Source organism: Fukomys damarensis, unplaced genomic scaffold (assembly GCF_012274545.1).
Source record: "Fukomys damarensis isolate Sample0158 unplaced genomic scaffold, DMR_v1.0_HiC HiC_scaffold_25, whole genome shotgun sequence".
In the NCBI taxonomy this organism is placed as follows: Eukaryota; Metazoa; Chordata; class Mammalia; order Rodentia; family Bathyergidae; genus Fukomys; species Fukomys damarensis.
In genome coordinates, this window is record NW_022900937.1 from 33,712,476 (window position 1) to 33,735,643 (window position 23,168).

Consider the following 23,168-nt stretch of genomic DNA (forward strand, 5'->3'; position numbering starts at 1 on the left):
GGCGAGCCCTTCTCCGCACCACCTGTCTGGCATTTCACGGTGCTATTTACTCCATCTGTACAGGTGGGGCATCCTCCCTTCCACACTCTGACAGCAGAGGTGTGACAGCCCCCAAGCAATGCTGCGGCCCATGGAACGCACACCAAACATCCAGTGCATCCACCCAGGGCGCCTGGATCCGGGCGGTGAGAGCTGGGGGGACACTGCAGCCGCTGTCTTCAGTTTTCCTCTCATCTTTCAAAAGCTTCTGATTGCTGATTTTAGTAATTTCTCCTTCAGAGATTTCCATCATCTGAGAAACAACGCATGAGCGCGACTGCTCTTGATACCCCACTTGGGGAGCAGCGCACAACACGTGTGCCAAGTTGCTATTGTCTGACTGCTTCAGCACTCGCCTGCAGGTAAGCTGCAGGGCCCTGCACAGCTGGATACCTCTTGATCAGCAGAAGGTGACAGAGAACCACAGAATCATCCCGTTGTGGCTAATCAGCCATCAAACCCACAGTGATGAGGGGGCTCTGCGGCGCGACTCTTGGGAAATAATTACCTCCTTCCCCTCTCACCTGCGGAGCTCCAGGAAACCTCCCTAGATCAGGGATCCCCGAGCCGCTGGTGTAAACATCAGCTGGGCAGCTGCAAAGTGCCAGGAAGCAGCAGGGAACCGGGCGAGCCTGCAGTTGGTGGCTCGTGTGAACAGGTCCTCTCCACATAATGAAAGATTGCAGCGAGCTGTCAGTGCCATCACTGACTCGGGAAAAGCCTCGCTCTTCGCAGATGAACGACCACATCCAACAAAAGAGGAGACTTTCCTCATCTACTCCTCGAAGGTGGAGAAGTGCAACGGACAGTGAGTGTGGCCTCAGATTCTTCAACAACGACAGTGTGGAATTTTACGAATCCTGCATCCTGTATCCATAGTGCACCACATTTCAGGTCATGCGAGACTGGAGGCCAACGGCCAAAGCATCCCAGCACGTGTGGGAGCACCGCCCAGGGTCAGGCCAGATCCTCCCTGGGAGCTGCCTGTGCTCGCCGACCGCACCCTTAGAGGGAGGCCAGTTCTCTGGGCGGGACTCTCAGGGCCCTGTCTCGGGAACCCCCTTCGCTCGCACCAGGCAGCAGAAGTCCAAGCACCGTTCAGTTCACTGCAAGGGGAGTGTGGGAGGGGGGTCTGCCATTCATCTCTCAGTGGCAAGGGGAGGCTAGACGTCAGCTAATTTAGAGCTGGGAGGACTGTCAGTGATGCCAGGGTCGCTCATAGGGGGAAGGGGGCCGGAGGGACAGCATGAGCCAACAGTGGCTGTGGATCTGAAGTCAGAAGGTAGGATTGCACCTTGGAAACATCGCCACACCCAGAGCAACACAGAGGGAGGGCCCAAATTCAACACAGGGAGGAGCACAAGCTAGAGAGCAAGGGAACTTCTTATCTTCCAAAGAGCAACTGCCCCACAAAGCACCCTGGTTTATACTCACTCACCTTCCCTGAACACTGAGAGGATGCTAGGATGTTCTGCAAACCTGCTCGGATGAAGAGAAGTTTACACTCCCAGCCAGGAAAACAACCTTCAGATGGCAAGTAAGGACAGGGACAGCCCCTTCTGCTCTTGTGGCTGAGAAGCCACTAGGTGCTTCTGGAGTTAGGGGCCAGACTCCCCTACCACATACCCCGACCCCCTACGGAGCAGTGCGTCAGCCCAGTGCTGCGCTCCATCTCCCAGGACTACAGGACAGTGGTGAAGCTCGAAAAGCCCTGGAAAGGGGCCTGGCTGAAAGGGAGGGCTCAGCATGGTCCCTCCTCTGTGCCAGATGCTATCCTTGGTGCTGAAAACACAGCCTGGAACCTCAGCCAAGTCTGAACTTGGAGCACACAAGGAACATGGGCAGAAAGGACAGCTGAGGGAAGACATAATCAGGTAAATGATGTAAAGCCGTGGGGCAGGGTGGAGCCCGTGACGGCCTTGGGCACTCTCCATCCCACCTGATGAAGTTTGCCAGCGCCTGGGTCACAGGACTTTCCAAACAGGAGCTAAGAGCAGTGGGAGGGGCTGGCCCCACTGGCACTCTGAGACCTGAGGGCTGAAACAAACACACAAGAGGCTCCATGGCCACCAGATCCTGCAGTGGGCCTGGGCACAGGTGCCTTGACCCCCCTCTGGCCCGCAGAGAGGATGCTGAAGTACAGGGAGTCCTGTGACATTCCTGGGCACATCCTGCCAGCAGCAGCGTTGTTCAGGAAATGCCCAGGGACCCCAGCCAGGGCTTCCTCAGCATCTGTTAAGCCAAACAGGAAATGCACAAGCAGAACCACCTCCAATCACAGGCTAAATAGATTACACAGGATGACACCAAAGCCCTAATAAGGACCTCGGCACTGCAGTGGACAGCACATGGGTGTGACACACCAATGCCAGCAAGGCCACCTCTAAACAGCTCCCCTGGCATGGGAGTGTGTTCAGACAGCACAACATGGCAGCTGTGTCCCACCCTTCCAGATGCACACAGCAGAGCACTTGCACAGTGCAGGAAGTAAGGGTCTGATGACGCCTCACCCCCAGGCAGCACGGGCCAGTGTCCACACTTGCCTTTCCCTGCCTGCACTCGTGGCTCAGGTCTCCATTCTGTGTCCTCCCACAGGGACCACTGCCCTGCCTGAGGCTCCTGTGCCTGCTACACTCATGCCACTATCCTCCCCGGGAACACTTGATCACATGCGCACACTCGCACACACCCTGCTTGCAGGGGACACGGCCATCGTTTGAAGTGTGGGGCTCTTTTGGGAACTGGGTGGTGGCAGCTGAGTGACTGCAGTGCCCAGTGATGGTGTCGGGCTTCGGAACCCGTCCATCTGCCTCCCTCCCTCCCTCTGCAAGGTGGGGAGACTCCGATACTGGGAGCAGCTCTGTCAGACACATGAGCCGTAGCCAGGTGGAGATACAACCAGCACCAGGACAAAGCCCCAGTCTGCTGCCTGCAGCCTGCCGAGCCTCAGACCAGGTGTGGCACTGCTGTGTCACCACAGTCAGGCTCAACCCCCACACAAGGACCTGGACCAGAGAGAGCCCAGCTCTGCCCTCCCTGGGGAGCCTTCTTTATCTACGCTATGTCTCCCCTGGAGATAGTGACTGCTTAAAGCCGGGTCCCCTGACCCTCACCCTGGTATCCCGGGGCTGGCCGGATATGTACAGCAGGTACCCAATAAGTATATGCTGGATTAAGTTGGTAACAGGTAGTGCTGACAGTGACCGAACTGACCAAACAGAGCAGAGGAGTGTCCCCCCACCCTCTCCCCACCAAGGGTCACTGTGGTAAGTAAACAATGACAGTTGCTGCCAAGTGTTCTGTGCCTTCCTGTAGAGGCCCTGGGACTGGCTGGGGGTTGACAAAGCTGACCTCCAACCACACGGGCAGCTGCTGGCCAAGGAGCCACATCTCCTGACCCTTGACGTGACACCCATCAGTGAGGGTGAGACCTGGAGGGCCCAGGACACCGCACGCCAGGCGCACTACACATGCAGAGTCCTCGGGAAGGAGCAGTGAGAGCCTCTGAGCGGAAGTGCCTGGCATGGCATCTGCATGGCGCCCGGCTGTGATAGTCTTCTGTCAGGTGCCTGGGCAGCACTGATTTAAACCAGGAGGGAAAGGACAAGATCGGAAGGTTTCCTACCAGGCCACGTTGCCAGGTGCTGGACTCCCAAGGTAACACAGCAGTTCCAGGGTCTGCGCTGTGCTGGCAGACTCATCGGGGGACTCGTGGCCTCCGGACTCCAGCTCCTCGGGCATCCTCCACACGGCTGCACATGCCAGGACTCGGCTGTCAGGAGCTGAGCAAGAGAAAGAGCGTCACCAGGTTAGCAGGGACAGCGCCTGATGCGGACAGGGCACACACAGGGGACATCTGCCCCCAGCAGCACAGCCTGGGAGCGCAGTCGGCCCAGTGGGGAGGAGCTAGCACACAGACAGGGCTTGCCAGGACAGCAGAAAATGTTATTTTCTCAAAGTCGATGTCCTCTCATCCTTCAGCAGTGCTTCAAAAACAGGATCAAGGGTGGGGGATTTAGCTCGGTGGTTCTACTGTCTGCTTCGCAAGCACAAGGTCCCACTTTAAATTCCCTGTACAAAAAAAAACAAAAAAAAAAAACAAAAAAAAAAAACAGGAGCAAAATGGAGGAGGCTAAGGCAAGCCTCCAGGCCTCAGCTGGCATCTGAGGTGGCATTAAATGGGTCTCTCTGCCCGAAGCACTATGGGGTTGTCAGAAACAGGTGTGAACATGGGAGAAGCCCAGAAACGCACTCAGAAATGCTGTCGGCAGCATGGATCTACCTGAGTCCACCTAAGGGGATGCAAGTCTGGGCCAGAGGTGCTGCTGGCTGAAGCCCACGAGGCCCCTCTGTGCTGATCCCAGCTGGCTTCGGCTCTGGCCCCAGACCCCTGGTGTGATTTCTTACAGGTGGTTTGAGGGTCCCAGCATCTTCAAGGAACCCCAAAGGTCATTGTGTGGATCGAGAGAATAAACTCACATGGGAAGGACAAGAACATGTAGGGTCCAGACAAACCCTCGCTATGACAGAGCTTTAAAAATCAAGGCTTAGGACTAGAGGCACAGCACAGCACAGAGGGCCTGCCTCAGCAGTGTGTAGCCCTGAGTTGAACCCCCAACACCCAGCACCACACACACGCACGCATACACACGGGAACTCTACATAATCAGACGTAACATTAAATTTCTATCTAAACCCCTTCAAAACTTGCATTCCATTTACTTTCAAATGCAAATGTGCTCAATGTCTTCCTTCCCCTTTAAAGGAGACCTTAATGAATAGGTTTCAAAATGAAGTCATCAACGTGGTCTCAAATGAAGAACAGAACGTAGCCTTTTTATTTTTGATAAAATTGCCCAGAACAGCTTCAAACTTCTGACCCTCCAGCCTCAGCCTCCTGAGAATGTGGGATTACAGGAGTGCACCACCCCTGGCATAACAGACAGGTATTGTGTTAAAGCAAGAAAAAGCACTTCATGAGTAGTATGTCTTACACAGAAACTTAAAAAAGAGCATACACAGCATTATAAAAATGAAGACCTTACATTACATTTGAAAACACACCACTTATTATTATTAGAACCATATATATCATTTACCTCTATTCCCCAAAACCTTGATTTGTGAGCATAATTCATTTCAGAAACACACTGGCAATCCAAAGCACTTCTCTATCAACCTGAGTTTCCCCATAAGAAATAAGAGAAACTCAGATGATTCATTCCACAACCCAAAAAATTCACATTAAAATTATTATAATACTGTAGTACAATACAAATAATAAAGAAAAATAAACAAACTGACCCGCACTTACTTACCTTTAAAACCTGGTGGCTTATGTGAGGGAGTCAGGAGGGAGGAGGGCTATTATACAGGATACTTTCACTGTCACTAAAAGAATCACTGCTGTCTACTGGCTCCACAGAATCTTTTTCTTTTTGTGCCACTTTACCAAAGAATCTGTCCAGTGACACTTGCTTTTGCCTCCTTTTGAGGATTTGGCAGAAATGAGACACTGCATTATCATAAAACAGATTCATCACTCACATCAGTGGCATAGCTGAATTTTACAACTCACTGTCGCAGCCAAGTGCCCCAGCTGTGAGGCACTGCTGAGCTTTACAGCTCAGTGTGGCGGCTCTGGAACACAGCTCTCATAATTTGAAGATTTGGGAATCTGCTGGTAAGTGGAAGAGGTGGGAAAAAGCCTTTATTCACTGGCAAGTCCCAGCAGGCTCAGAGGATTCTGAGCACTCTACCAGAAATGAGAGCCTCCCTATATAGGGACCTGCAGGGTAGGTAAGCATGCTCAATTAAGCGGGGCTGTGGTGGTGGGGGGTGGAGTTCAAGAACTTTCTGGAAACATAGGGGCCGAGTTACAGAACGTTCCTGGGGGGGGGGCTTAACAGAACCTTCTTGTGAGGGGACAAAGCTTAACTGAACATCCCAGAAAGGACTCAAAGTTCAAACAGCCACAAACCATTTTGACACATTGGATAGGAGACAAAAGCAGCACAAAGTTACATTTCCAAAACAAAACATTTTGTGGGAAAAGAAAATGGAGGCAAGGCCAGGGCCTGTGATTGTATAGCATTTCTCTATCAATCATCTTTGGGGGGAAATGATTATGATAGGTATCTTCCTGTTAGCTTCATGGGCATTAATGTACCACCACATTTCCTAAACAGAGCATTACATTACTCTAATGTCAACAAAGTTGTAGCATCACTCTGAGACCAGCAAGAATTTAAAGCAAAAGGAATTGGATATGTTGAGTGTAGACACCATGAGAGCTCTAAAACAAAAGGTATAACACAAAGGAAAAGGATTTTGGAGCATCATATGAATTGACTTTTATTTCTAAACATTTGTGCGTCAATCTCCACAACCCACACAAGCAAGAAATTTTGTAACCTTTTCTGTTACAAAGAAAAGGTCCTAATGGTCATGAGGTGGCCCTGGTGGGTGTGGCCAGCTCTCCATTAGCCCATTGGTTCTGTGACATCACAGGAGCCTGTGTGAGGTCACAGCAGTTAGCTCTGCAAGGCGTGCCTCAGGTGGGTCTTTTGTGGGTGTAAGGAGATTGTTGAGAGAGTTGAGTGGAAATTGTTATTGGAGATTTGGTGATTGATTTGGTGCTATGGGGAGTGTAGGACATGGTGACACTGTGCCAAGCAGTGTTCCTGGTGAGTGTAGTGAGGGATCATCCTGGCTGGACCTCACAACTTCATCTCCACGAATACCAAACACTTCATCAGAAAGGTCATGAACCAGAACCCCGGCATGTGGTCAACAACACAGGCTCCAGGGTGTCCGGCTGCGCCGTCCTCCTCAGCCGCTCCCTGTGCTCGCAAAGAGGGGAATTCTAAGTCATATGGCCAGGATGGGTTTCGACCAGCTAACAGTGATGGACACCCTGAGGAGGAAGGAGTATAATGAGATGGCAACCTTCCTGTTGCTGCAGATCCAGGCCTGCCAGGGGCCTAGGCAAGAGATTGCAGAGAAAACACCATGGTGCCTGACAAGTCCTGCACTCTCACCTCAGATCCTTGGGATGGCCAGTGAGCCTGTCCCCTGTACTGCCTGCTTATTCCCTGGAATGAGGCCCCAAGGAAAACAGGGTGGCAGAGGCTCCCAGCCACCCATGACCATCCAGAGGATCCCAACTCCCGGCCCGTCCCCCCACCCTGGCCCTTCCACTCCCAGCGTATCCTGCCAGCCTGACCCTGCCATTTCCAGTGTGTCCCGCCAGCCAGGCCTTGGAGCTCTGCACTCTCGCTCCAGAACCACCTCTGGCCCTGCCAACAGCAGGCATCCGATACTGGAAGGCTCTCAAGAGGAGCATCACAGGCTGCCTAATGGGCCCTGTGCTGCTGCTGCCTGCCACCCTGTGGGCACCGCCAAATGCAGTGGCCCCAATATAAGTAGCACCCAGCAGAATCCCAGAGAACCCTCAACCCTCAAGGAGGCTGGGTGGTCCGGGTGCTTTCTGAGTGAGCTGTATCCTGATGATGTCACCTTTAATGGTCAGGGTAGAACTCGAGTGAGGCGGAGAGGGGAGAGGGATGGAGGAGTTGTGGCCAGAGGGAAGAGTCTCAGATGGTCATGAGGACTTGCAGTCGGATCTCTTGTCGCGTAGGGTGGTGGTGACCACAGCCAACAATAATGCCTGGTATATTTTCACACGAGTGTCCATTTCATATGTGTCCATGTCATTTTAGTAAAAAGCCATGAGAGCGACTCCATGGACGTGGACGTCCTACCCATGGCAGACCAGCCACATGGGAAGAAGCCATGGTGAGTCACCCTGCAGCCCCCTCAAGGGAGCTAGAGGGAAAAGGGTGTCCAGGACACCTGTGTTTCCTGTGGGAGGGAGGGAGGAGGGTGCACAGCACAGAAGGCTGTGCTTGAGTCCAGAGGTGGGATTCAGTGGGAGGAAGACGGATGAGCAGCAGGAGGAGGTTTCTCTGACTTGTGTGCCATTGCCAGAGGGAGGCTCCCCTAAGACCAGGGAGACTCAGACCACAGCCTCCTGACTGGGTGAGGGTGGGGTTAGTTGAGCAGAGCCGTGACTTTATCCCACAGTCCTCCATGGTACACAGCTCCTCTCTGCTCATCTCCTCGCATGTCCATTTGAGAGTTTCCACCACGGAGCCACAGAGGAGTTGCTGGAAGGACAGTGAGCCCAGGTGAAGAGAGGCAGCCCTGCCTGTTCTGAGGACTGGGACATTGCTGTTCCCCTGGCCACCATGTAGAAGCCTAGACTCGGCCATGCTGTGAGCAGCCCAGAAGTATGCAGAGGCCACACTGATCCTCCACCCGCCAATTACACGATGGGAGCCACTCCAGCCGAGTCACCAGAGAGGTGTGTGGGGGCATCTCTACATCATCCCAGTGCCAGCCATGGATCATCCTGGCCCAGAAGTCAGAACAGCTGAATCCTGAGGACCAGGGCCATGCCTCAGCCCAAGTGGACCTGGCCTAGGCCCTGAGCCCCATAGCTAACATCTCTATGGCCTCCCTGCCTCCTCCTCGGTCATCCAGGATGCAGTCGGCTGCAGCCCAAGGCAGTCTGCTTCCAGATGTCTCACAAACTCAGCCTGTCTTTTTCCCATGTGCCATCACACTGTAGAGCAGATCTGCTCATGGCATGGATGTTGGGGACACTCAGGGCCAAGGACAGAGGTGCAGGGCCAATGCGGAGGGCTTCTGCGGGTGAGAGCAGGAGGGGGATTCAGGACCAGAACACGGAGACAGTCAAGGGATCAAATGAGCCAGCCTCTGCTCCAGAGCAGCAGGCCGAGGACTGATTTGGTGACAGCCCCGGGGGACAGCGCTGCCATGCGGCCAGCACAGTCAGCAGAATTTCAGAATAGTGACCCACGTGTTTCTCTGAGAGTGCTCAGTGCCCAGGGCTGCTCTTCCTCTTCCTGCTGTCAGAATCACTGGGATTTTATAGAGGAGGCGCATGACTCATGGAGGGCTGAAGTGAAGTCCCAGATTTGTACAGGAAGAACAGGACAGGGTAGGATTCGAGCCTGGAACTTCCCAGCTCTCAATCCTACTGTCATCTAGTGAGGAAGACAGCCTGGGACACCACAAGAGGAACAAGTGTTGGCACAAGATGGTGGTGGTAGTAGCTTTCTAGGCTGTGGCAGGACACCTGAGATTCATCAGCAGAGGTCTCAGTCCAGGGTCACTGTGGGCTTGGGACAGCGCAGCACATCACGGCAGGAGTATTGGAGGAGGAGACCCCTCACCTCATAGCACCTGGGAAGCAGAGTCATGAAGAGGCGAGATCCCATCATCCCAGTCCCAGCCACATCCCTGTGACCTCACTTCCTCCCACTAAGCTCTGCTTCCTCCCAGGGGCACTGCTGTCTGGTCCACAATTTCAACTGTGAGCCTATGCGGCACCTCAGAGAGAAGACAGGAAAACAAAGGAGCAGTAGGAGGGGGACTTCCCTGATTTGTCCTTTGTTACCCTAGAGAAGCTGCTCTGGGGGCAAAGAGTCTGGGCCCCTGGGAGCCTGCAGACCACACAGCCTCCCGTGTGGGTGCAGGTAGACGTGGAGGCTGAGTGAGGGTGAGGCTTGTCCAGCACAGCCATGACTGTATCTCACAGTTCTCCGTGGTGAGGAGCTTTTACATGTCCTCCCTTCTCACCTCTTGCCAGGCCCGTGTATGAGAGCTTCCATGAAGAAGCCACCAAGTTGTTGCTGCAAGGATGGCAAGTCCAGGTGAAGAGAGGCAGTGCTGTGAGCTCTGTTTACTGGGCCACTGTACTGCCGCCCTGGCCACCGCGCAGATTCTGGGACATGGCCATGCTGTGAGCAGCCCGGGAATATGCAGAGGCCACGCTGAGCTTCTGTTCATGGAGTTCAGCATGGGAGCCACCCCAGCCCAGCCACCGGACAGGTGTGTGACGCTGCCCCCAGAGGACCCAGCCACTGCCATCAAGCATCCTTCTTCTAGAAACTTCTGTGGACCCTACAGCATTCTTTGGGATCCTCCCCACCCATGCTGCCATGTGCATTCTCGTTACCTCTTGGTAACCATCTGGTAAATGGAAGGAACAGCAGCAGCAAGAATGGGCTGGGTCTCAGCTCCTTGGGAAAACCTGCTGCCCTCACTGGGGCTTCTGAGTCTCTTGGGAGTTTGAATATGGAGAGAGGGGGAGGCACCTCAGAAAGAGATTTCTGGAGGGAGTGTGGGAAGGGCAGGGACAAGGGGGAAAATGAGAACCAAGACCTGTCATGTAGAGGTACAAAATCCTGATGATGAAAATAACTGTACTATATGCCTAAAAAGTACCAATAAACTCAATTTTAAAAAAATAAAGAGATTTCTGATAAGGCGAGTGTGGGTGGGAGGGGTGTGATGCGCTGGGGTAGTGCAAAAGCTGACCACACACTCACCCTCAGTTTCTCCAGAGCTCTACTCTGGAGCCTCCCTAAAAGCCGAGCAGAGCCGCTCTGGTCTTTCCACACTTAGATCTTTACACCTTTTCTCTGACTTTAGAGAATTTGTGCCAGTACATGATACATCGTTTCTTCTTGATTTCCCCAATCCAATCCCCTCCCCTCCCGATAACCCTTCTTGCCCTTCTTATTTACAAATAAATTGTTTCCATTTCCCCCTTCTATTTTCTCTGTTTTCCTCCCCTCCCTTCCCCACTCCCACCTTCCTGGTTTCCCTTCCCATTTGAATTTTTCCCCTATTTCTCAGTACGTGTTGTACATGTTGTACCCTGTTTACCCTTTCAATTTTTCAGAGCAGATTAAGATGTGATATTTAAACTTGTGACTCTGATTTATTTCACTTAAGAATATGGTCCTAAGGTGCATCCATTTAACTAGAAATGTCTCACGTTTATCCCAGAATAGTTCTCCATTATTTAAAAAAAAACCCACCTTTTTGTTTCGTTTTTTTTTTCCATATCGGGATCGAACTCAGGACCGTGTGCTCGCGAGGCAGGTGGCAGCACCACTCAGCTAAATCCCTGGCCCTGTCACATCTTCCTTATCCGTTCATCAATTGATGGGCATTTGGGCTGTTTCCAAGATCGTGCTGTTACAAAATGTGGCACTATAGGCATGGGTATGCAGCTAACACTGTGGTACAATGGTTTTAATTCTGGAGAGATACTGAGAGGCAGAATAGTTGGGTCAAATGGAACCTCTAATTTTAGTTTTTTGAAGAATTTCTGCAATGATTTTCACATTGGCTGCACCAGTCTATATTCCCTCCAACAGTGGAGAAGTGTTCCTTTTTCTTGACAGCCTCACTAGCATTTTCATTGGTTGGATGTCTTCAATAATGGCTGTTCTTTCTGAAGTGACATGGGATTGCAACATTAAGACTTTTTCATCTATTTGTTTGCCATTTCTACTTCTTCATCTGAGAAGTATCTATTCATTTTAGATGCCCATTTTTGTATTGGTTCTTTAATTTGAGAGGTGTGCTTTTTTTCAAGTTCTTTATATATTCTATGTACTTATTCCTTTGTCTGAGGAACAGCTGGTAAAAAACTTTTCCCATTCCGAAGGTTGTCTCTTCACTCTGTTGTTGGTTTCTTTTGGTGTCCAAAAGCTTTTTAGTAAAGTGAGATCACGGGTGTTGGTTCTTTGTGCTATTTCCTGTGCAATTGGGATTTTGTTCATAGTCTTTGCCTACACCTATATCTTCAAGAGTTCTACTATTCTGTTCTCCCAGCAGATTTAGTGTTTCTGTTGTAATATTTCCATCTTTGATGCATTTCTATTTTAGTTTAGCATGTGGTGAGAGATATGGGTCTAGTTTTACTCTTTGGCATAAGGAAAGCCAGTTTTCCCAGCACCGTTTATTAAAGAGGCTCTATTCCTTCCAGTAAAGATGTTTGACACCTTTGTCCAAGATAAGGTGGCTGAGCAGATTTGGAGTTGATTCTGCATCTTCTAGTCTGTTCCATTGATCCTCAAGTCCCCCCTCCTCGTTTTTATCAGTACAATGCTATTTTTATCACAATAGCTTTGTAGTATGGTTTCAACTAGGTGATTGTGATACTCTCCTGCCTTGTCTTTGTGGCCAAGAATTGCCTCTGCTATTCTAGATCTGTTCTGGTTCCAAATGAATTGTAGGATGATTTTCTCTAATTCAGGGAGGTATGCTATTGGTATTTTTATCAAGATTGCATTAAATCTGCATAGTAATTTTGGGAGTATGGCCATTTTTACTACAATGGTTCTTCCTACCTGAGAACAAGGGATATATTTTCATTTTCTGATATGCTTTTCAATCTCCTGTTTCAGAGTTTTGTAGTTTTCAATATAAAGGTCGTTCTCTTCCTTTGTTAGGTTGATTCCAATGTATTTTATTCTTTTGTATGGTGTTATAAAAGTGTAATCTCCCTAACTTCCCTCTCAGTGAGTTTGTTATTTGTGTACAAGAATGTGATTGAGTTTTGAGTGTTGGCTTTTTATCCAGCTATGCATCTAAATTTAGTTATTAAATCTAGAAGTCTTTTGGTAGAATTTTTGGGGTCTTCTATTTGTAGTATCATGTCCCCTGCATATAATGATAATTTAACTTTTTCTTTTCCTGTCCTCATTCCTTTTGTTTCTCTTGTCTAACTGTCCTGGCTAATGTTTCCAGAACTACACTGAATAGAAGTGGTGACCGTGGACATCCTTGTCTTGTTCCCGATTTTAACATGAAGGCTTTCAGTTTTGGACCATGTAGTGTGATGTTGGCTTTTGGTTCATAATAGATGGCTTTTATCAGATTGAGATCAAGACTGTCTATTCCAATTTTCGATAGTTTTAATCACAATTGGGTGTGGGACTTTATTAATGCTCTTTCTGCATCTATTGAAATGAATGTATGGTTTTTGTCTTTGACTCTGTGTTAATGTGGTGCATTAACATTTCTTGATTGATGTATGTCAAACCAGCCCCGCATCCCTGGGATGAATCCTGCTTGGTCAGAGTTGTGGGAGATGACCTTGTTGATTATGCCCAGTGCAGACTGTAGCAATGCAGGGTATAAAGAATTAACCCCACATGTAGCTTATTTAAAGAAGCGAGTCTGGTCGAAGCCTATGTAACTCCTAGGAGCACTGTGGGTGGCATGCGGGTCACCCTGCCAATGATCATGGCAGAGGCCAGAGAAATGGCCCATGAAGCTGTGGGGCTTAATATGAGATAACATGGCAGCTGAGGTGAGGATGACTTGCAACAAAATTCCATTCCCAAAACTAAAACTTTCGTTAACTGAAAAGAGAGAGTTAATTGTTAACCACAACCTCTATCTGACCTGCTCTATTCCTAACACAAGAATGCTTGCTTTTTCTCTTCTTTTACAAGCCTTGCCTGCATCAGCAACTTATCTCTAGCAACCACATGTGGCCCCCAACCCTAATTTAACAAATGATTTTGTAACCAATAAATATCAGCAGTTACAGCTGTTTCAGAGTCTTTGCTGCTTGCACAACATTGACCATCCAAGTTCCCCATTTCACTTTGACTCTGTAAGTCTTTCTGCTTGCCTTGCATCACAGCACCAAACAGGAGATCAGGATCCGCTGCAGTGGGTCTCAGGTACAGGGTATATAGTCTTCTCAATAATTTACTGCATTCTGTTTGCTGATATCTTCTTTAGAATTTTTTCATCTATGTTTATGAGGAAGGCTGAACTGTAGTTTTCTTTTTTGGTTGGATCCTTCTCTGGTTTGGGTATAGGGTAATGCTTACTTTTAGGAATAAGTTTGGGAGCACTGCTGCCCTTACAATTTCATTAAAGAGTTTGAGGATTTGTGGCATCACATCTTCTCTACATTTCTTGTAGAGTTCAGCAGTCAATCTGCCATGGCTTGGGCATTTCTTAGTTAGTAGGGTTGTAAGTTACATCTTCAATTTCACTGACCGATATTGGATTATCAGAATTTTTTTGTCTTGTTTCAGCTTTGATAATTCATGTGCATCTGAGAATCTGCCCATTTCTTCTGTTTTCCATCTTAGAACAGGTTCTTGATGATCACCTGGAATCCTGCAGGATCTATTATAATCTCACCATTTTCATTTGTAATTGCACGGATTTGAGTCTCTTCTTTTCTTGATAAGGGTGGTTAAGGTTTGTCAATTATAGTTAATCTTTCAGAGAATCAACTCTTTGATACACTGACTCTTTGTCTTATTTTCTGAGCCTCAATTGCTTTAATTTCTGCTCTGATCTTTGTAATTTCCTCTCGTACGAGCTTTGGGCTTGACTTGTTCTTTTTCGAGAAGCTCGAGGTTTAACATTTGGTTGTTATTTTGAGCTCATTCAGTTTTTCTGTTACGAGAATTCACTGCTATAAATTTCCCTTGTAGATCTGCTTGCATGACATCCCATAAGTTCCAGCATGTTTTATTGTCATTATTGTTTAATTGTAGAGGCTGTCGAATTTCTTTTTTAATTTCACCTGTAACCCATTGGCTGTTTGGGTAGATGTCATTTGATTTCCATGTCTTTATACAGTTTTTGTGATGTCCTTTGCCAGTGATTCCTAGCGGTGCTTTTCTACAAAACTTTGCACTGTTTCCCACATTTTACACATCTCCCTAATCTCACTTGAAGTGAGGCTCTGACTTTTTCTTCTCCTCCTCCCCTGAAGATGAGATTTCCTCCATCACCTCTTGCTGTTGGGAGACAGCCACCCACAATACAGGAGGGTGGGAGATAACTGGCTCAGTCGTGATCACGTGATCATGAGCAGCACATACTACTCGTATTGCAAGACAGAATTCATTTATCAAATTAAAATTTATTAGAAATCTTTGCTTATGGAACAAGTTACTCGCAGTTCAAGGTTTTACTGTGTGGGTCAATATTTCAATGTTAACAACTCTACTTTTAACTACAAACTGTCATACACAATGACTTCTGGCTACATGCCAATTAATTTCTGGCTGAAGTTTCCAGTCACATAGCCTTTTGGGAAGCCCATGAGCTATAAGCATGTACTACTAATAATAAAAAAATAAGTACATAGAACTCAAAAACAAAAAAAAAAGAAAAGAAAATCTGGTGGATACTGAATTCAAAGTCCCGTATTGAAGATCTATACGTAAGAAATCACCTTCAGGGGTCAGAAAGTTGCCTGCAGTAGGAGGTATCTACCGACACCAGGGACCTGAGAGACGAACACAGCAGCAAAACCGGCTCAAAAGAGTAAACTTCTGGCCCAAGGAATAAGGGAAGTGTAATCAGTAATTTCCAAAGCCTCAGGAGCAGATGAGATTTATGGTAAACAGCACCAAGAAACACGAGAGGTTTCCCCCGAAGACACACAAATTGTTTCTGAAGCTCCAAGGATTTCCATAGCTATCTGAACTGCAACAGAGCATTCAAAGAGTGTTCAATGCACTTCTGGCAGGCATCAAAGAAACTGAGGTGTTCTGAGGAGCGAATGCCAATGTTTAGAAAGAAAACGCTGTGATAGCCAGGGAGGCATTCATCTTTCATCTCTGTCTTTAGCTCTATCCTGAGATTAGGTCCTGGATTATAACTACCTGTGCTGAATTAATATTACGATCACTAGGAGCCCCCAGGAGGCAGGGTGTAAGGCCCCTGCTATAACCAATACAAGCCGAGATGCGCAAGCTCAGTATAAGCAAGGCGACGGCACAAAGCACAGGCTTGGTTTAAAACCAAGCCCGCATGCGAAGCATAGTGCCACCGCCCACAGCCACGCCATCCATGCTGACTTGAGAGTTACAGTCACGGGACAGCAGGGCTCGGAAGAATGTAGATGTCACGCTGAATGAACTCGGCCTCTCCATTTTACTAATGAGAAAACTGAGGCCCACCAAAGTTAACCGACTTTTCCAAGTGCATACGGCTCATTAGCACCAGAGTCGGGAATGAAATGAGGCCTCCTGACTCCTTAAGAGGCCACTGCTTTGAAAGAGAGAATACCAAGCTGAATCTTTAAAGCCAATTTGATGCCTCTGTCTATTTTTTTTTATATATATATGGAACACGAGATCTGACACACTTAATGAGATAAAAAGATAATCAGGGGCACATGAATGGAGGAGGCATACTTGAGGGGCCAATGGTACGCAAGCAGTGTGCTTGCTAGAAGGGATTATGGAGTCAAAAGGCTTAGAGGAATTCAAAGGAGATTAGAGTCTTTGTGAGCCTGAATAGCAGCTGCAGTCAGCTTGCTAAAGGGCTAACAATGCCCTGGCTGGGGACATAATCTGATCCCCAGCTGGAGGAGGAGGAGGCGTCCATGGCTGTACAACATAATGAGCACATTAGGAACCAACCAGAGGGCTATTTTTAGAGACTGCAGTCACCTCCCTGCATCTGGCAGTAGGCAGAGCAGGTGAACGAGGTGGAATCCAGCTTCACCAGGCAATCACCTGATCCAGGTAGAGCTGGGGTGCACAGCAGGCTGCCTGAGAATGTGTGCCTAAAAATACTTCCTGACGCTGGCCTTTGAAAAGCTCTGAGGACAGCATCGTGTGTCGATGGCACAGCCCACAGTACAGGAAGCAGCGCTGACTGCTGGGAGGACACAGAGTGATGGCGAGCCGGGGATGGCAGCAGGTCTGTCACTCCCATCATCCCTGCAGGCAGTGGCCAGGGAGCCCAGCCTCTCCGGGAGGCTCCTAGGGGGACAGCGAGAGCCCGGATTCCACTCTCAGCAAGAGGGCTGGCCAGGAAGCAGGGAAACCAGGGACTGCAGGTGAGGAACCAAGTGCTGCTTCATCTAACCCAGAAAAGCCAGGGTCTGGGCAGGGTGCTGACCTAAGGGACCACAAGATGGTCACAGTTCTTACCTGAGATGGTCCAGTCTGCAGGATGTAGACCCACCCAGACCCCGAACAGTGCCAGTCCCTGTGCACAGAACAAATGAGTGTCATAGCAGAATACAGGCATGGCGCTGGCAGATTCCCCCACACGGGACTGCTCCATGGTCTGCAGAGCCAGACATGTTGGGAAGGACCCGAAGAAAGCTGGGATTTCCCTTCGCTGAGGAAACAAGTGTCTGGAGAACAAGGACCATCACTGTCGGTCTCGAGAGATGCTGAGGGCTGACTTTTTCCCCAGCCTCACCCACCCTGGTGGCCTGTATCTCTGCTGAGGCTGGTGGAGAGCAGCAGTGGGCTAGCACATCCTCCACAAAGCGGGGACTGTTACCATGGACCCCTTACCCACTGCCGGGCACAACATGCAGGGACTGATCTGAGCACGGCTGTTCGCCACATCTGTCTGAAACGTCATCAGCAGCTGCTCACCATCGCCTGGAGCAGCGGGGTCCGTATTCGCTGCCCCACACAGGCCAGTGTCACTTCTCGGGCTGGCTCCAGGGTCTGGCCAGGGGTCAGGGTGGCACTGCCCACTGAGCAGCAATGGCCTGCTGCTTGCTCTGTGGCACTCATAAGCTGAGCATGGCTTTGCCTTTTCAAAGAGATGGAAAAGGACACAAAGAAGAACGTGAGAAAGAGGTCACGTGGTTCATGAAGCCTTCGCTGTGCCTCTCTGCCCTCCACAGCCCATTTGTGCCTATAAGCACCTTACTACCTCCCCGCTCCAACCCACCTGCACGCTCTGCGTACCCTGCAGGGCCCCAGTGACCCTGCTGTGGAAGAGGGCTGTGCTCTTGGGAGGGGCACTGGAGCAACACTGGGGAAGGCAGGGGACTCTCGGTGTACCTGGGACCCACTGACCGGGCCTGGCTGCAGCCTTTCCTCAGACCCCTGCACGTGGAGATGGGACCCTCGCCATTTGCCACCAGAGCACCCCCCATTCCGCCAGCAGAGCTCTGGAGGGCGGCCACCTGGGAACCTGTGCCACCCAGGGCGTGAACAGCCTTTCCCCACCATGCCCATCCCTGGCGTCTGTCTCCTCCCTCCCTCAGCCCTGGCAAGCTTTTCCTTCTGAGGTCACTCTCCTAACATAGCTGGCGACTCTACACTAAACATCCTGTTCAGCCTCCTGTCTGGACCTCACCCCAACAGATGAGCAGCACCCTAACGAGCGTGTGCAGCCTGGTCCTAGAGAACCTGGGGCCAGAGCATTAGAAGCCAAGGAGAACAGGAGCACAGGTGCTGACCCCAGCCCTGTCTCAGCACACCTGGGCAGGCTGGGGCACCTCTGCCACTAGGAGGCTGACTTCCGGTGGTCTTTGGGGCCGGGAGGAACCATTTGCCTCCCTCACTGTGAGATTCCATCTGGATACCTTCAAGGGTGGCAGTTCTGCACAAGATCCAGGAGCACTCATCATCTCCTCCGGTACCCACCGGATCAGAGCAACCCCGGCCACCCCAAGGGGAGAATCCCAGGCCAGACCCTGGGGTCTTGGAGCCAAGCAACATCCTCTCTATACACGATTGTTTTCCTGTCCCTCGGCCCTGCCTGGGTGGAGACTGCATCAGGGGCTGGGTGTGGGCTGGGTCACACACGCCACAGTCATTGTCACTGGATAGAATTCTTAGTCTTTCCTGACACGGTCGAATTCACCTTCCCCTGCTGCTCCTCTATCCAGGGTGGCGAGTTCCTTCCTGAGTGATTTCAGTGTCCCCATTTGTCCCTGTCGCCTCGATTCCAGGGAGAAGATCTCATGTCTGAAATAGCTACTGCGGTCTCTTGACACTGAGGGAAAAACCCACCTTGATGTAGATGGGACAGGGGACTTTCAATGACAAAGGGCATTCAGAGAGCAGCAGTGCTGCCTGAGATGGCTCAAAACTTCCAGGGGGAAATGGCAACCGGGCAGTTTGACATTTATATTTGAAGCCCGGCGAAGGAAGTGAAGATCAGAGATTATTTTTCTCTTACAGTGTGTGTGCTAACATTTCCTTTCATTTGTCAATGGAATAGACTCAAGGACTTCTGATTCTGGAAATAACAACAATAACCACAAAGTCACACCTTGTACAGAATCTCAGACATAGTTCAAAGGCAGAGCTGTGCCTTCAGGAAAGCAAAGAATACAACCAGGAGCGAAAAGGCAAAGCCATTTTGAAACCAAACTGGTAAAGTGGGGTTGCCCTTTCACTACTGGTCTCTGCTACGAATCCAAAGGCTACAGACAGAGCAGTGTTACGGCTTCCCTCTAAAATGTTCCCCCAAAGCCTCACATGTTTGGAAGTGAGGCCTTGTAGAAAGAGGTTGGTCACCGAGGATATGACCCAGAAGGGCATGTTCTTGTCACCAGATCCTCCCTTCTGTCTCTGCTTCCTCTCCCATGAGGTGAGCAGCTTCCCTTTACCAGGCCCTGCCACCATGATGTTTCCACCTGTAGCCAGCCAGCTATGGACTGAATCCCCCCAAAACATGAGCCAATTTAAACCTCTCCTTCTTTAAGGTGTATGTGCCTGGTAATTTCTCCCAGTGCCAGAAAGTAACCCATACAAACAAGAAATTAAGCTTTAAGTCGACAAGAGGTAGAAAGATGGAGCTGTAAAAATCTCAGCTCCTAAAAATCTACATTCCTGGATTAAAAGAATGGGCAAGAAAGATCACCCTCCAGCTGGTACAGGGAACTATCAAGAACAAGTTGTTCATCTTGGCTTTGAAGGCCTCCATGACCTATATTGAAACTCTGTGGCCTGCATTTATCTTTACAATGGTTTGGGTTTGAATTTACAATACTAATGTCCAAGAAACCCAAGCCAACACCTTAGTCTTAAGGAAGCCTTGGGGTTTTGGAAACTCTGAGTGTTTCCCAGAATGCACCCAAAGCCAGCGCCTTAGGAGACCACAGGTCCAGAGCAAACTAACAGAACCTCGTAATAAAAACCACGAATCAGCATGGGACCTGGGCGAGAGCTGACCAAGAAAACAAGAGGTAGAAGTCATACTCAAAGGACATTAGATAACAAAACCTTTTTAAACACAAAAAGCCAAAAGCCAAGATAAGAGCAAACAACAAGACTACAAAATTTCTCAGGAATATTTTTCAAAGAACCAAGTGAAGTATCCAGAAATAAAGATTACAATCACTGAAAATAAAATCTCAGTTGGCAGTGTAACAGCAGAGGAGAAATAGGTGGTGAGAACGAGGACAAGGAGAGGGGATAACGCGGAGAGCATCAGGCTTCGACGTGGGAGCACAGGGAAGAAGGGACGCAGGATGTGTTCTCTCTTAAGGAATAATGATTGGGAATTGCCCAGAACCGAAGAAAAATGAAACGCGCAAATTCTCAGCGTCAGGAAGCAGGACTATTCCCAAGCAGGATAATTAAAAATAAATCCATCCCTGGGTATTCTGAAGCCAAAGGGCAGAACGTCAAAGGCAGAATGCAGAAGGCCCCAGAGTGCTGATCAGGTCTGGCAGCTGTCTCCAGAGGGACAGGTACACAGGAACACCACCAACACCAAACTCAGGAGCTGCTCTAGAAATGTAGGCATAAGGGTTGAGGATGTAGCTCAGAGGTACTGTGCTCATCCAGCAATGCCTGAGGCCCTGGGTTCCCAGCATTGTAAGAAATACAGGTGTTTTCAGATAGACCAAACCAGGATGGTTTTCTTCCAAAAGACCCCTGCCCCATGGACACACTCAGAAAGTAGAAGGACCTCAGAAAGAAGACCTCGTAAAGGTGAGAAAAAACAAACAGAAAAAAAAAACTAGAAAATATGCAAATAAGTATATTAATGATACTACAAAATAATATTTAATTTTGAAGTTAATAAAAGGATTAAAGGTAAAATTTTAAAACAAGCCAACAAAATATCCAAGATGGGAGTGAGATGAAACAGTCTTAAAGGTTAAAAGTCCTTTAAAGAACCTCTTCAGTATTAAGTATAAGGATGCTAGATACTTAATTTCAGGTGACAGGTTAAATATGAATACTAAAACTTTAAGTGTTTAAAGTAGAAAAAGGACACAACTCCTAGAATAGTGTGTGGGGGGGTGAAATAAAACACAGGATTCAAAAGAACTAAGAAAGAACAAAATAAAACAAGACAAAAAACAAGCACACAAGCAAAACTCCACATAAAGTAGGAAAGAATATTCCAAGAAAATCAGCAATCACAGTAATTGTCATGAGCTAATGGATCAGCCAGACCTACAGACTGTCAGACTGGATTTTCAGAAATCAGCAGAACACTGTTCTCAGGAGATACCCTTAAAACTTACGGACACAAAGAACAGAAAAAGACACACTGAATAATAAAGGTGACTTTCCCATATTAACATCAATTAAGATAGATTTTTTAAGACAAAAGGAGGAAAGGTCATTACTTAATGATAATAACACAAGTTTCAATTCACCAGAAAGAGCTCTTAGTAAATTCATGCTGAAATATAAAAGCAAAAGTTGACAGATCAAGTAAAAATAGAGAAATCTAAATTATAGTGGGAGACTTTAAAACGCTTCTCTCCAAATGTGAGAGCCAATGGGAGCAAAAAAGTTTTAAAAGAGTGAGGAAAATTAAGTTTTCTGAATTCTTCTCACGAGTGGAAGGAACTTACAAAAATTAAGCATATCATAGAGCACAGAAACACCTCAACATAAAGTAATAGTTCCAAAGTGAAGGAACCACTCTGGTTCTTAGGCATTATTATTACCTAAGAAATACATTTTCAAGATAAATGTACTCCATTTTTAAAATTGCTATTTAGAGTGAAAATTGATCAAAATCAGATTGTTCATTTCCTTCCTGTTGCAAATGGTAGACATAAGGGTTTTTTTTAAATCTTCTTTAAAGATTTATTGACAGCATCACTATTCTAACACACTAAGTATTTGTCCATAGAGAGTGGACGGAGGACACTATGGTAAATAGGTACTGACTTTGTGCAAAGCCTTTTCTTTGTGAAAAATAGTTTTACAAGTGATTTTTCATATACCATGTAACAGATAGATTGTGGCTGCTTTAACAGCCAACTTCCTGAAAAAACTAAAGTAAGATTGCTTTGTTTTGCTTTTTTTCTTTGTAGTAGTGCTAGAGATTAAACCTAGGGTGCTCGTACTAAGCTATCCCTTTACAAAACAATTTTTTTTGAGACAGATTCTTGCTAAGTCACTAAGTTAGCCAGTCTGGACTGGAACTTGGAATCCCCCTGCCTCAGCCTACCAAAGTCTGGAATTGCAAGCGTGGGCCACCATGCCCAGGTTAGATTGCTTTCCTGGAGTAGTGGGAATTCCGACCACCATGTTCTTCTGGCTGCAACCAACGCCTTGAGCCATCAGCACAGGACAGAGCAGTGCCCCTCCCCCAGACCTGGTCACCCCCGGTCCGCATGCCACATGCCAGCCCCCACTCCACTTCCTTCCCGTCACTGGCTTTTGAAAAAGTCTAACAAGGTTGTGCTTCTCGGTCCTGAACAGCAGCAGGATCTCGGTGCAGATTTACTCTGGGTCCCAGGTTCCGTTTGTCATGAGACAATGTCTTTCCCAGATCTGCTTGGGGCTGACAGTTTTAATTTCTGGTTGTTTTAACAAAGAGTATGACTCTAATTACAAGCGAGCCTCCATCTTGCTAGGTTAAGATGGCTAATGCCTGCGTAGATGGATCAATTTACAGAAGTCCCTCCAAATCCACACGCCACACACTGAGTGATAGCTTAGACCATGAGCTGAGTTGCCCGGCAAGCAAGAGCAGGGCAAAGTAACCAAGCAGAGTGGGCGTCATCAGGACAAACAGCAGGTGTCTCAATATCTCCTACACAGAGTCCCCTGGTCTGGAAAGGAGACGCCCACAGTGTGCTCTAAGTCCTCGAAACCACAGTAGAAGGAGAGGTTGCCATGAAGCTGAAATCGAATGCTCCTGACAGCTGCTGTGCAGGTGAGCAGCTGAAAATCCCCGCCTGTGCAGATGCGGGCCACACAAGGAAAGAAAGCACTGGGCACCGGGGACAAAAGTACAGGATTCCACATGTGAAGGCTGCGCAGCAACTCTGTTCCTTGTTCTCCATACGGCAACTAGAATGGGAAAGCTCAGGCAGCGTTTACGGAAGGCCATTCGGACGCAGGGTGGGTGGTGGAGGTGCCCTGACCTCCGGGCACAGACGGTGCCAAGACTGCTTTGTGAGCTTTGTGCCCATCGCCTAAGCACTCAGCAAACACCGAGCACTAGTCCTGCAAGGTGGGGCCGAGCACCGTGCTTCTCCCGTTCCACTCCTCCTTAGCATCCTGGCCAGCTGTGCT

At 48.7% G+C, this 23,168-nt stretch overlaps 1 protein-coding gene and 1 long non-coding RNA gene across 4 annotated transcripts in view; one reads left to right on the forward strand and one right to left on the reverse strand.

The window, feature by feature from the left end:
• The window catches only part of Eipr1 (EARP complex and GARP complex interacting protein 1), a 98,339-nt gene that overhangs the window by 21,771 nt on the left and 53,400 nt on the right, over nt 1–23,168 (reverse strand). For all 3 annotated transcript variants that reach the window (XM_010629105.3, XM_010629103.3, XM_010629104.2), the window contains one exon: nt 3,665–3,821. In XM_010629105.3, coding sequence (XP_010627407.1) covers nt 3,665–3,821 — 157 coding nt within the window. The remainder of the gene's footprint in view (nt 1–3,664; nt 3,822–23,168) is intronic.
• LOC117283368 lies at nt 6,663–8,202 on the forward strand. Its single transcript, XR_004514328.1, has 3 exons — nt 6,663–6,725; nt 7,761–7,836; nt 8,125–8,202. It is a non-coding gene; the product is annotated as an uncharacterized LOC117283368 (long non-coding RNA).